Source organism: Charadrius vociferus, unplaced genomic scaffold (assembly GCF_000708025.1).
Source record: "Charadrius vociferus isolate BGI_N301 unplaced genomic scaffold, ASM70802v2 scaffold433, whole genome shotgun sequence".
Classification (NCBI taxonomy): Eukaryota; Metazoa; Chordata; class Aves; order Charadriiformes; family Charadriidae; genus Charadrius; species Charadrius vociferus.
This window is the reverse complement of record NW_009647846.1, coordinates 2,891,740-2,905,842: the sequence shown is the minus strand read 5'-3', so window position 1 is coordinate 2,905,842 and position 14,103 is coordinate 2,891,740. Positions and strand designations below refer to the sequence as shown.

The window sequence follows — 14,103 nt, the reverse complement described above, 5'->3', positions numbered from 1 at the left end:
GCGGCACCACACGAAGCACCCCGGGTGCCACTGCCGGGAGTAGCCGGCCCTGTCGGCGTAGACCACCGGGCAGTCCCCCGGCACCGCCTGCTTGCAGGTCTCGCAGCGCTGCGGGAGAGAGGCGGCAGTGAGCGCGGGGCGGGCAGGCGGCAGCCACCCTCAGTGCATGGGATGGATATTTACTCCTCAGATGTTCCGATTCACCGCGTCTCTGCAGCGCATCGTTCTCGGCCGCACAGCCGGAAAGCAGCACGCTTAGCAAAACAGACCCCCACCCCATCTCCAAGCACGTCCCCAGCGCTTCCCACTTCTACAGAGCATGAAGGACCTACTGTGCTCCTGCTCCACATCCCGTGGCACCAAGGAGGGCAGTGGAAATAAAGCGTTTAACTCCAGGACTGCTAAGCTGTGTGGCTTAGCTTGGTTTTGTTTGAGCTGTTGTTCTGTGAAGGGAAACTTGAGAGCTCCAAAACCAGATTTTACAGCTGTATGGGCTTGGAAGGGACAGCAAACACACCCGTCTGAAGCGAGGGAATAAAAACAGCGCAGCGAGGTGGAAGAGCAAGGAGAATCTGAAGAGAAAGCAATGGTTGCCACTCAAAAGTACCGGGAAAAATGTCCCAATTGTGCAACAGAACTCAGAGAACACAGAGAGCACCACTGGACCCCACGGCCAACAGAACCAACATCTCCACATCTGTCGCCCCAGATCCTGTGCAAACATTTGGACCAGTGCTACCTACGGACAGAGTGTCCAGTCATAATATAACTAAGTCATTATAAATATGCATTTGCCAGCCCTCACCTGGAATACTGTTTGCTTTCTCCCAGCCTGACCCTCGGGCAGGTGAGAATGGCACTACCCCCATCAGCTCAGTGTCGGGCCTTTGGGACCCCCCAGGCTGAAACCAGCCTTGGCTCAAATCCAAAGGCTCTCCAAGAACGGGCTACGACATCCCGTAGTGCAGAAGTGCAGCATGTCAAAGATGTTATTGTTGCTTAGAGATTAGGTACTTTGGTCTTTTCTCACTGTTTTTTAATATATACGTCTATGCATAAGACAGATGTCACTCTCCAGATTTCAGCACAGTGCTTTCAATTTATAACAGCCCAAAGAGACAGAATTAGGTTTGGCTAATCCGAAGATTAATTACCATCTACACATATTACACAGAAGACCAACTGGGTTTACTCTTTATCTGTGCCTGCAGAGTGATCCCGCGATTAGTTCAGAGCAAGGTTTAACGCTCTGCCCTCTGAGGCTGACAGCTGATGGGCTGTTATTGAAGTTCCCATTTCAGTCTGGAGAGCGGAGGTCAGGCCAACAGCTGACGCGTCTGTGCTTTGTCACTCCCTAAAAGAAACGCTCTTCAGCAGCAGCTGGAGACTCTTCCAGCAGAGCCCGTGGCTGCGCGGCCGCACCGCCGCCAGCAATCTCTGCCGCGCTCGGGCTGCGGCTTCCACCAAACCCAGACGCGGCGCGAAGCACCTCCTGTGTCGCACACGTCGGGGCTGAAGCTGCTGAGCCTGAGGGGGCGTTTGCACTGCGGCACGTCCCCTCCAGCACGCTCCGAGCGGCACGGGGTCGGGAATTTCCCTGCGCCCCGATGGCGACTTCACTTACAAACGCCCCGATTTAAGTCAACGAGCTTCTAATAGGCGGGTAGAAGAGACACAAACATAACATTTCTCAGCAGAGGGTAAACTAGCAGTTTCTGAGCTGAGGGGGGACACCAGGGATGGGGCAGGGACAGAGTAGGGGGATGTCCCGCAGGGCACCCCGCGTCCTGAGGAACATGCCCCTGATGCCGTCAAGGCCTGGGACATCCTGCACCAGGAACACGGGACCCCGCGGTGATCCTCCCTGCTACGACCCTGGTACTGCAGCGGCAGAAAGGGCCTCTCTGGGGCACAGACAGAGTGGGGTTATCTCCGTGAGCTCTGCAAGCAGCAAGCTGCAGACGAGCTCCCCACCACATCCAGCCCCTTTTGCCAGCTCATGGCACGAGCACTAAGGAGACTATCCTTTGCATCTACAGAGTTTTCATAGAACCATAGAATGGTTTGGGTTGGAAGGGACCCTAAAGCCCATCCAGTGCCACCCCCTGCCCTGGGCAGGGCCACCTCCCCCCAGCCCAGGTTGCTCCAAGCCCCGTCCAACCTGGCCTTGAACACCTCCAGGGATGGGGCAGCCACAGCTTCTCGGGGCAACCTGCCCCAGGGGATCACCACCCCACAGGGAAATATTTCTTTCTAATATCTCATCTAAATCTCCCTTCTTCCAGTCTGAAACCATTCCCACTCATCCTATCACTACATGAGCTTATAAAAAGTCCCCCCCAGCTCTCCTGTAGCCCCTTTAGGCACTGGAAGGCTGCAATAAGGTTTCCCCGGAGCCTTTTCTTCTCCAGGCTGAACTCATTTCTCCCATTACACAGCAGAAGGCTACAGGTCTTTCTACATCAACCAAATGGCTTTTTTTTGTTTTGTCACTATTATTTCTAGGACACCACACATTTCGCTACTGCCTCCTCCCTCGTTCACTCTGGATTTTCAGTAACTGCCCCGCAGTCCTTGGAGCGGTTCCACCACGCTGATGGGCATCTCCTCTTTTACCAGCAAATCCAGTATGACGAGTGAAGGCTGCGCAAGAGGAGACAAAATATTTCCTGGCTTGGCTCTCCTGTGAGCCTGAAAGGGGATATGTCTGCTTACACTGCTCCTTCCACTGTGAAGGGCTTCAGACGCGTTTCTAAGTGCTCCCCAGACCAACCGAGGAGCGCGCTCCAGCGCGGTGCAGGAGCCAGGCTACTTCTGGTCCCTACCAACAAGCGAAGAAGCACATGAAGCTGCGGGGCTGGTGTGCTGCTCCCGGCACACACTGCCGGCGAGGGCAGACGGGCACCGATGAGTTCTGCACCCACCCTACGGGACCCTGGTGTGTGTCCCCCCACCCTGACCAAGGCACCAGCCTCGGGCGCCTCAGGGCACCGGCGAGCCCGACCCCGCAGCTGCCTCCACACTGGGGACAGGGCCAGACCCATCCATCCACCCCAGCCCTGCTTATCTTGCAAGATCTAACAGCGAGAACAAACACCAGCAGCGTGCCAACTCCCAGCTCAAGTTTCTTGCCAACGAGAACTGTTACAAAAACAACTCATTTTGCTGCTTCTTTCTATGGCAATTATTCACAGGGCTCTTCAAGCATCATAACTTCCATCCCCCTGCCATTTACACAGTAAATAAAAAGTGGCTCTTCAAATTTAAGATGGGGATTACAGCTTGGTACTCATTTTACATCTCCGTTGTGGAGGGAGAGGAGTGAAGACTTAATTAGCAGAGTTACCAGAGGTGTTGGCCAAGAAAGTGTCCCTTTCTCCTAAGCTTTTTCAAACTTGCTGTCTCCGCTGGCTGCTGTTTCACAACCACAGCTCCTGCAGAAGGAGCTCCCCGGGCACCACCAGGCTTCCCCGGAGCACTCGCTATGCTGCCGGCCTCAAGCTTTTTGGGAAAATGGCTTATTTTGATCAACTGCTTCAGGATTTGACGTGATTCCAACACAGTGGCTTACAACATCAGAAGACTTTCCAGTTCTGAGGGGGTTAAAGATGATTTTATGCTCAGTGGAGAACGTTCAGTCTTAGGACAGACACGTTAGAGTGATGGGGCCCCTCTCTGCAGGCGAGACGAGTTGAGAAAGCTGTCTGAGCTCAGATGCCTCTCATGGTGATTTACGTTGGCCCTGTATGTTTTCCTTTACACACCAATTTCAACACAGCTGGCCCGAGCGTGCAATTCCAGGGTTAACAACCTCAGCTCAGGGACCACACAAACACCCGAGGAAATCATTCCAGCCTGGTTCTTGGTGCAGCTCTGGTGCTTTTCAGGTTCATTCTCTTCCAGCACAAGGGCAGTGGGTTTCTGTTAGGTTTCTTCCCCCCCCCCAACATCCAACCTTCATAAATCTATAGTTCAGATTCACGTCTTGATCCGAAATAGAGTGAAATCAAGCTGCTGGTGCTGATTAACAGGTTTGGTATTCAATAGATTGAAATCTGTGTCCTACTTCTAATGAGCTCCATGAAAAAACATCACACAAACTCCTTGAGACTCAGGATCTCCAAAATAAGCTATTCAGCACCCTATTTTCCCCCTATGGCCTTGAACCAAAGGCACTTATATCTTCTCAAACAGCCTTCTTCATTGCTGCAATCCTGCAGGTCTCGGAGGGTTGGGACAAACACGTTCCCAGCTGATGACAGCCCTGGAGTGGCCCAGGGCAGGCTGGTGGCACTGGTGGGCATCACCTGCGGCATCCCAGAGAGAGCAGCGGTGGAGGGAGACTCGGGGGAGTTCCTCAGGCTGGGCAGCAGCCGTCACGCTTAGTTTTAGGAGACGGTCACACAAGCAGAGAGGTACCTAAACCTCCACATCTGGAGTGTGCTGAGCTACATTTCAACCCCGAATACATCGACATCATGAAACCCTCGGGTGTCGCTGGCTTCACAAACTTCATTTCTCAGTCCCTTTACATCCATTCTCAGTCTTCACATAGCTCAGTTCGCTCACATCTCCTTTCAGCCCCACACACGTGGCAAAGTGAAGTGCTGTATCTCATTTTTCTATGGCAGAATTTTTCTTCCAGCACAGTTTTGGGAGAACACCTTCTGGAAGTTCAGCACACTTCACATCTTGGGATGCAGTCCATTCCTATCAGGTCAGCTGCACTAATTGCTGCACGGGAGATCGAATTAAAAGGGGCAGTGTGTTTTTAGAGAGGAAACAGGAGATCTGTCTTCAGTACGGCAAGGCACCGCAGGACTTCGCAGTGTGCTGCGAGCTGTGCTGCTCAGCGCGCTGGCGGAAGTGGGTCTCCTGCAACTGCATCTGAAGCAGTTCCATTTTTCAGCTAGTGCCTCTAGACAAATGATGCTTTAAACTACGGAGAATAACATCACAGTTATGTATTTATTTGGAAGGACGACCTTGCAGTCTAAATAAACCCTCATTGCTAAGATGACTTTTATTGATATGTTTAATGGAAACCTTCCTTTTTTGGCTATTTTTTTTAGCTTAAAATTCTTTGTCCAGTTCAGTATTTTGCTGCAACAGTGAAAAACTTGTACTGTATTGCTGCACTCTGAAAGTCAGATGCGTGTTAACAGAAAAGGCCATAGCAGAGGGGAGACATTACCCAATATGGAATGAAAATGAAAACTGCTCTTAATGTGTTACAATCTCAGTGCAGCAATGGCTAGAAAAATCGTGCTTTAAAAATACTCAGACACCATTTTTTTTCCCAGCCTTAAGTCCTCTGCTGCAAGTTACCCTCACAAGGGCCACTATGAAGATTTCACTCACCATATTTTATGATAAGCATTTGTTCAGCAACCACAATGGCCACTCCAGACGGTGCTGGGAGAATATAAATCTAAAAGGGTGTTAGGGAATCTCAATTATTTCCCTGCGGAAATGTATTTTTGTGCCCAGAGACATGCATGGTCTGTTCAAAGTCCCCCGGAGCGATTACAGCCCCGGGAGCACTATCTCCATGTTCACAGCTTCACATTAATAAGACTGAGCCACTGCCTCCTGTCACTCATGGTCCTTCCACTGGCACTGGCCTGGAAGCTCAGCTGGAAATACTCACTAGCTCACAGTAAAACACCGCTTCTCATCTTGAGCACCTCATCGATGCCCCGAGAAGCTGTGGCTGCCCCATCCCTGGAGGTGTTCAAGGCCAGGTTGGACGGGGCTTGGAGCAACCTGGGCTGGGGGGAGGTGGCCCTGCCCAGGGCAGGGGTGGAACTGGATGGTCTTTAAGGTCCCTTCCAACCCAAACCATTCTGTGATTCTATGATGCACAATCATCTGGGGACATGTCATGCCCAGTGTTTCAGAGCTGCCAAGAATCCCAAGTTGAAATCACCGGCTCCCACAGCCAACGGAAAACGTATGTGGTGGTTCAGCACAGCTTTTGCTGTGGAGGGAGGGAGGTGGGGAAGAGGAGATCACCCACCCCTTGGCACCCGTTAGACGGACACTGGTGCTCAGCAGGGCGGGCAGGAGCACGCCAGGGCTCCCAGTGGGGTCTTTCATGGTGCTGTACCAAAGCACGCCGCGATGCGACCGGGCATCCCAGCACTGCTCTGCCAGTTTAAGGAAGCGCTGCAGCAGGGTTGCAGAAGCTCACGGGAGCCATCCCGTGAACAAGGAATGGTGCAATCTTCCCACCCCCCTCCAGCTGAGGCTGGAAAGCTCCCCAGACCCCGAGCAGAGCCAGGACACCCCCGCCAGCCCGTCCCACCGCCGCAGCGCAGCACGTACGTAGTGCCCTCCTGCGGGCGCGCGCTCCAGGGCCCCGTTGGTGGACTCAGGGGGTTTGCCGGCGGCGATGCTCTTGTCCTGTGGCTTCCCCTCCTCCTTCCCGCTGCCGCCCTGGCCCGGCAGTGCCACCTCCCCGACGCCCAGCGCCTCGGCTTTGTACTTCTTCACAAAGTCTTCCATCAGCTTCAGCTCGCCCTCGGCGAGGCCGCGGCAGTGCGACGGGTCCTGGTCGTACAGCGGGAGTTGTCTCATCAGCTGCCGCCGGCGATAGTACGCCCCGTCCGTCCCCGCCACCGGCTGCATCTCCTTGGGGATGAGCTCCATGTACTGCATGGCCTGGGAGGGAGAGAGCACCGACAGTTACTCGGGGCCGCCGTCGGCAGGGCAGCGTGAGCTTTCTTTGTGTGGGTACTCTGCAAACAGACGCTCCGCTTGCGTTATGGAGCGGTGGCAGAAAACGTGCCCCTTCCCCTCCCGCCCCCTCTGAGCTGTTCTGACCCACGCTTCAGAAATAAAAGGCTTAAGTAAAGTAAAACTTACTCAGGTGCAAGTAGCAGCCAGGCTACTGTTAATCATTTCATCCTCAGAAAACAGGTTGGGTGGTTTTTGGGGGGGGATTTTTGGTTTTGTTTTTTAAAAAAGACAACCCACAGACTCCCCAGGAAAGCAAAGCAAAGCAAAGCCGCAGAGACTTGCTTCACTAGTTTGCACCCAGCTCCAAACACACGCTCCCTTGCCAGCACGAGCGTGCCACTGTTCCAGGTAATTTGGCAACAAGGCTGCTGAAAAGACCAGAAACCCATAAACATCAAAACCCGGGACCAGCAGCTTCCCACTGCCCTGTGCTGGGACGGGGAGAGCTGCGGAGGCTGCACCAAGAGCAGCCCATGGCCCTCACGGGCTGCACGCAGCACAGTTTACAGTTATCATTTAAAAAAAATAAATTATATTTATACAAGAAAAAGTAGTCAGATGGCAGTTGAGCCTCTATCTTAACACTGACAGCCACCAGCTCTACCCGACTATTGATTCCGCAGTACCGGGAGGGTGTTTGGTCACTGATGCCCTGTGCCGTGGAAAGCAAACGCCAAGGAACCGTCTCCAAAATAAAGTCTCCTACTCAACTGGCCACTAGCCACCGTCTTAAAAGCAGAGTAAACCACGGTCTGTCCCACGCTGAACTGGTGTCTGCGGGGCGGTGGGGTCGGCACAGTTAACTTGCGCTGGCCGGGCGCGAAGGGAAGGGAGTTTCCCACTCCAGGCATTTTTCCTATTGTGGTGTGAAGAGCTGAGGGGCAGCCAGTTGGCGCGCTGCCACTCCGTTTTAAAGACCAGCATCCAGCTGCATTAGATTTGTTTCTTACTTGGTCAGCATTTGAAAACTGGATTTTAAAAAAAAAGTAAAGCAGCGATTAACTGTTTACTGTACGTAGTCTGGTTCAGCACGGCCTTTTAAATACAGAAACGTTTGCACGACACTGAACAACTCGTCACCTCCGTAAAACCTTCAAAGTCAGACAGCAGCGCGGCAGGGCAAGAGTCCTGCCTGAAGCTGTGCAACATCGGAGATCCACGATTTAATGGAGGCAGGGCTTCTTCCCCGGTCCGAGGAGCGCACGTTAACATCGCTGCATGTTACGATATTAGGCACCAACACTCAGCGTATCGTGCCCCTGTGCAACGGCAGGATTGGTACCCAGACATTTACTGGGGGAGGGCCGTCGCCCCGTCGGAGAAGGCGCTGCTCGGGAATAGCTGGTGCGGAGCCGCGGGATGCGGTAGGAGTGATGCAGTGCACAGACGGCTTTCACAGAGGCGAGAAACCCTAATGGGAACTGCAGAAGCAAGAGGCAAGAATTCCCCGACAGCTCCTCCCGGGCCTCACACAGGCACTGCCCCACAAAATAAGGGTACCGCCAGCGAAACCCGACAACTGGAAAGAAAAGCAACCCAAGCCTCGATGCTGCGCGACCGAGAGCACCGGGCCCGCAGATGCCGCGCCATCTGCGCTGGTCTGCTTCAGCGCAGCGGAGCAGCGACGCGGTAGGATCTTAATGGAAGGAATTCTTAATCCACTGCAAATGTGCCAAGACTAATGAACACTTAGACCGGAGCTACAAGAACAGCACCACGCCAGCACGTGCATCTGAAGCGCCTTTTCCACTCCAGCGCCGGACTCCCCTCTGCCAACACGGAACGTCTATGCTGAGAGTAAGCGAAGAGCGAAGCCTCGAGCCCTTCTTAAAAGTGCAGACGGACTGCTCAGGGGCAGTTTTCAGCATCTGCCCAGACATGCGGTGGGTTTTCACTCCCCGATCAAGGCAATGCTTGAAGTTCTAACGGCAGATGTCATCAGGTGTGTCCAGTGAGTAGATCAGGGCAAAAAAAAATCAACCCGACACCAAAAACTGAAATAAAGGAGAACAAAAAGTTGTTTCTCCTGCTGCTGCCGTGTATTGTTACGTTCAAACACTTTACTATGTTGCCTTAGCACAGGTAATTTTGAGGAAGAACTGGATTTTGGAGGTATTTTATGATCTGTTCTTTTCACTTTCCCCAAGGACCCTGCACGGCTACTTCATAACTTCTCCGGGCACGGCTTAATGAAAACACGCTCTGAACTTCCTCCTATTATTGGACCGTCCACTTCAGGACAACAATATTAAAAACAACGCCGCGCTTCCAGCCTGCCTTCAGAAGGAAATCACTGGAGCGAGTCTGTTATGCACTAAAAGCTTTTTGGCCCCAATCCCTTTTGAACTATCCCGGGGAGGGCTGACATCCAGCCTTTCTCCTGAAAGTTTGTCAAGTTGCTCTCCTAGCCAAAATTTATCAAGGTTGTCTTCAAAGCTCTGGCACGTTGTTTACTTGCACGAAGACATCTCCCAGCCCGTTCGGGCGCCATAAAGCATCTCAAAGCTTCCCAAAGCCATAAAGCATCCTGCAGCTTCCCGAAGCGTGTGTCCCCAGGGCTGCCCCTCACCAGTGCCGCAGGGAGGGGGTTTGCGGCTGCATTTGGGATCCCCCCAAACAGGCGCTCGCAAGGGGGTATGGTGGGGGTGCAGACCCGGGGAGGGAGAAGGCAGCCCAGCAGCCGCAGAGTTTGGGCATCGCTCGCGGTGAGGAGCCGCCCCTGCCCCACGGTGCCGGCAGGGAAAGCCGCATTCCCCATCAACCGTTAAACAAACCTCCCCGCTGGGCCAGCTCGACCAGCGGCGAGCGAAGGGCAGAGGCGACGGCGGGCGGCAGCGCTGCGATCAGACAGCTGGGCAGCGGGATGCGGGGGCACTCGGTCCCTCGTTAACACCCAGTGGTCTGCTCCAGTTAGCACCACCGACCCCAGCTGCATTCCCAGTACGAACCGTGTGCCACCCCCAGGCAGCCTCTCCAAGGGGGTGAGGGCAACTTTTAAGTTTTAAGAGGAAATAAGTCAGTCTGCCTCTCCGGTCTGCAGCTGTGATTTCACATTTGGTTCCCCAATTCTTTAAAAAAATCTGGTTGCAATTTTCAGCAGCTTTAAACTATTTTGTTTAATTTGAAGAGCAAAAGCTGTCCACTAATGACAGTGTAATATGTAGTGTTTTTTCTACCACAACACAGTTAAAAGCCAGTTAAATGCTTTCCCTCCAGAAGCGCTCCGCTGGCTAACACTTCCACATGCCGAAAACCACTTCCATTTGTTCCCACGGACCACTATTGCTCGCCCGGACGGAGAGCAGGCACAGGAGGGAACGTGGGGCCGGGCGCTTGGTTTGCATCCACCTCTGGGCATGGCACCGCGCTGCTCCCCATCTCCCCTTGTCACCTTGAGCGCCCTCTTTGAAACCTAAACTGAGGAGGCCCCGGAGATGCTGGGAGGGCTGGAGCCCCTCTGCTGGGAGGACAGGCTGGGAGAGTTGGGGGGGTTCAGCCTGGAGAAGAGAAGGCCAAAAAGGGGAGAGCTCAGAGCCCCTTCCAGTGCCTAAAGGGGCTCCAGGAGAGGTGGGGAGGGACTCTGGGTCAGGGAGGGGAGCCATGGGGTGAGGGGGAACGGTTTGACACTGACAGAGGGGAGACTGAGATGAGATCTGAGGAAGAAATCTTTCCCTGTGCAGGCGGTGATCCCCTGGGGCAGGTCGCCCCGAGAAGCTGTGGCTGCCCCATCCCTGGAGGTGCTCAAGGCCAGGTTGGACGGGGCTTGGAGCAACCTGGGCTGGGGGGAGGGGGCCCTGCCCAGGGCAGGGGGTGGCACTGGATGAGAAGTTAAACCCCCTTTCCCGCGTCCTCCACTGACCCAGCAAATCTGAGCTGAGGTGAAAGGCAACAGCATTACAGCGAAGTTAAGCCACGGAGTAAGCGCGGTCAGCACACCGTGTTGGCTCAGTTTCGGTGTTCCTATGGACACGTGTCCGGGGCCGCGGTGATGCAGCATTCAACAGGAACCAAGGCTGTGTTCTGGGGAGGTTTAGGGCCATTCTGTGATTTACACAGGTACAAGTGAGCACTAGTTGCACTCGTGGTTAATAAACCTGAGATGCTGATTTAAGTCCAAGATTTTAATGACTACTTCAGTAAGCAAAGAAGATAATTACTATATTAAAGACAACAGTTATTTTGCTTTTATAATTTCTGTAACAGAATAATTTACAAACACAGTGCGGGATTTGGATGCCGTATTACTTCTTTCCACGTTGATTTAAGATCTCTGCTTTTGAGACAGACTGAGGCACCCTCTCCTGAAGTGTTTGCTGAAAAACCCCTCCGGGTTAGCGGCAGCATCCCAGGTAGCCACCTCCACTGCGCTGGCTGGTCCTGGGGCAGGCTCGCACCAAGCAAGGCAGGACCTCCACCTCCGACAGGAGGTCAAAGCCCAGCGCAACTCCTCCTGCCCACAGGAACCACCCAGATTGTCTCCACTGCTGATCCCCGAAGCCCGGTCCAGACCACCTTGTTTTAGAAGCACAGAGATGGTCTCTAGAGTTAACTCATCATCCTTGTGTGTGTCCCACAGCTTGCACAGCTTTCTACCCGTGAGGTGCCCTGCCGGGGGGGTTTAGGAAGAGGACCAGCTCACAGCCCAGAGACCCCGAGGAGGTCCGGAGGAACAGCTCCCACTCCCAGCCCGGGGTTCTGCAGCACGCATGCGCCTGCGTGGGCTGCGCAGCCCTCGTGCAGCTGGCGGGACAGCGGAGATGGGATCTCTCCTCAGCAATGTTTTTATTGGACGTGAGCTTTACCAAAGGAGCGAGCTTTCGAGTTGTAAAACCCATTAAGACTTCTCCTAGAAATGTAAGCAAACCTATAAAAACCCAAAGGCAATCCATTCCCCTCTCCTACCTACTCCGGTTATTTACGTGGTTTTCCAAAATACAAAGTGTTACGCACATTCTTGCTCTCCGAGGCAAACCATATGTTTTACTATTTTTCCCCCAATAACTTTATCCTAAGCAGAATTATGTTCTCCATTATGCGACACAAGTAGCAGCCAAACGCGCCGTGGATTGTCTTACCAGCTTCTGGGTGAGCCCCGGGGGAGCCCACTCGTATGTGATGGTGTCGAAGGTGGGGTCCTTCCGAGAGACGATGGGGTTGGTGATGATCATGCGGTTCCTTTTGTAAATGCGAATGCCATCACCTCCTTTCACGCGGGCGGTGAGCGTGGCATACTTGGAATCTGACAGCAGGCGCCCAATTTTCCGATCGTCCTCCACATCTGAGCTCAGGCTGTGATCCTCCTGGCTGCATTTGCACGACTTGCAGATTTTCCTGCGGGTGACAAACAAGATCATCCTTTCGATGTGTGTTGGGCCATGGGAGGCACGCAGTCATCAGCCTCTTCCAAAGGGTAAATGCAGACCAGGGCTACGGCATAACACAAAAGGTTCCTGCGAGCTGAGCTACACATGGAAATTCAGCACGATTCATAGAATGGTTTGGGTTGGAAGGGACCTTAAAGCCCATCCAGTGCCCCCCCCTGCCCTGGGCAGGGCCACCTCCCCCCAGCCCAGGTTGCTCCAAGCCCCGTCCAACCTGGCCTTGAACACCTCCAGGGATGGGGCAGCCACAGCTCCTCGGGGCAACCTGCCCCAGGGGATCACCGCCCACACAGCAAAGAATTTCTTCCTAATTTTCTTCCTAGATTTCTTCCTAGAATATTTTATCGAAATCTCCCCTCTTCCAGTCTAAAACCAACCCCCTCATCCCACGGCTCCCCTCCCTGATCAGGAGTCCCTCCCCACCTCGGGACAGCCAGCAGCTACAGCCACCACGGTGCTGCCAAGTGGGCAGAAAAACCCCACTGCATGAAGCCTCAGCTTGGTTTAAGCGCTTGTGGATGAGATTTTAACTATAAAAAAAAAAGAGCAGTATCAGTGAAAGAAGCGGGGTGGAGAGCAGGGAGCATGAGCACCTTCTCAGCTCTCAGCTGCCCTGCCCAGCAGCGTGTCCTCTCTGCACCTCCCAGCGCCACCCAAGTGCTCTGCAGTTCTTTGCGCTCAAAGCCACTGGAGCCCAAATATTGGCAGGACCAAAGGGACAGCGTCGGAGCAGGGCCATCGAGGCCAAGACGTTACCTCCAAGAATGTGGCTCGAAGCCCGTGCACGTCCCTCTGCAGCGTAAACACGGCACACCTCTTCCCAACTGCGGCTGGCTCACCGACATCTGGAAAAGAACAGGACACTGGAGTTGGCTTTATCCTCACAGATTGAGCACTAACATTGTTTTGTCCTTCAGACGCTGATTTCTTCAGCCATGCCTGTGAAGTCTCAAACCTCCCGACCACCCTTTGACCACTGTCCACGCAGACCTGCTACAAGTTTATGCAGGGATGGTTGGCATGAAGGTTTGCATCTTAACGCGAGGGGAGATGGCACTGCAAACCCAGTGAACACACGCACACTCTGGAGGGAACCCGCAGCTCTCATTAAAAGGTTATTTTGATTCAGCTTCTGTATTGCGTATGAATCTGTGCAAGTCAGAAATTTCACGCAGCGAGACAGGGAGGTGCGTTGCCGTGACCCGATGCCAAAGCTGCTTCACTGCAGCTCGCACCTCCTCGCTCTGTCTACAGGGGCTCAAGTGTATTTTGGGAACGTGGCACGTTTCCACGCCTCCGGCACTGGCTTCTACGGGTGGTTTCCACAGGGAACAGGAAACACGGCAGGGAAAGGCCCCGGGCAGGAAAGGCGGAGGGGGAAAGGGCTGTGGTTGTGCCACACTTTCCGCTGCTCAGTGAGAGTGGAGCAAAGTCAGTTCTATAGGTGGGAGCTGACTGCTGCGCAGACAGCCCTAATAACCAACCAAGGGGAGAGAGACAAGTGCAAAAAAAAAAACCACAACAGGAGCCAACAATTTTGAAAATGAACCTATTTTAGCGTCTGTGCCGTGGATTTCTCAAACATGGCTTTTTGAGTGTGAAGAACACAGGAGGGTATGACTAAAGACAAAGCCCAAAGTACTGCAGGAAGCGACACCACAGGACATTGAACTTCTCAGACCGGTTCTTTTTACAGAAACCTGCAGACTCCTGTCTGAATGACATGTTTGTTCCCTGCAAAAATGGATGTAAGGAGAATGAGGACAGTCCCACCCCAGGACATGGACACTCGGCAGAAGCAGTGGCAGCATCCCGGCAGCTTCGCCCCATCTCAGCAGAGCTGACCCGGTGCAGTCAGGGATTGAACTACAGGGTGGTCATCCACCTCCACAAAACCCCAATGCTCTCAGTCCTCAAGCAGCATTATGAAGCGTCTCTTACAGTTCTCTGACCGCTTTGGACCTCACAGCCTGCATTTTCT

The 14,103-nt window shown here is 53.6% G+C and overlaps 1 protein-coding gene across 1 annotated transcript in view; it reads right to left on the bottom strand.

Annotated features, from left to right (window-relative positions):
- The window catches only part of LMCD1 (LIM and cysteine-rich domains 1), a 13,647-nt gene extending 680 nt beyond the window's left edge, over positions 1–12,967 (bottom strand). Inside the window, exons 1-4 of the mRNA XM_009882885.1 lie at positions 12,879–12,967; positions 11,817–12,072; positions 6,328–6,663; positions 3–108 (exon numbers count right to left, since the gene is read on the bottom strand). Of these exons, the coding sequence (XP_009881187.1) occupies positions 3–108; positions 6,328–6,663; positions 11,817–12,072; positions 12,879–12,967 (787 nt within the window). The remainder of the gene's footprint in view (positions 1–2; positions 109–6,327; positions 6,664–11,816; positions 12,073–12,878) is intronic.
- Positions 12,968–14,103: the final 1,136 nt, after the last annotated feature.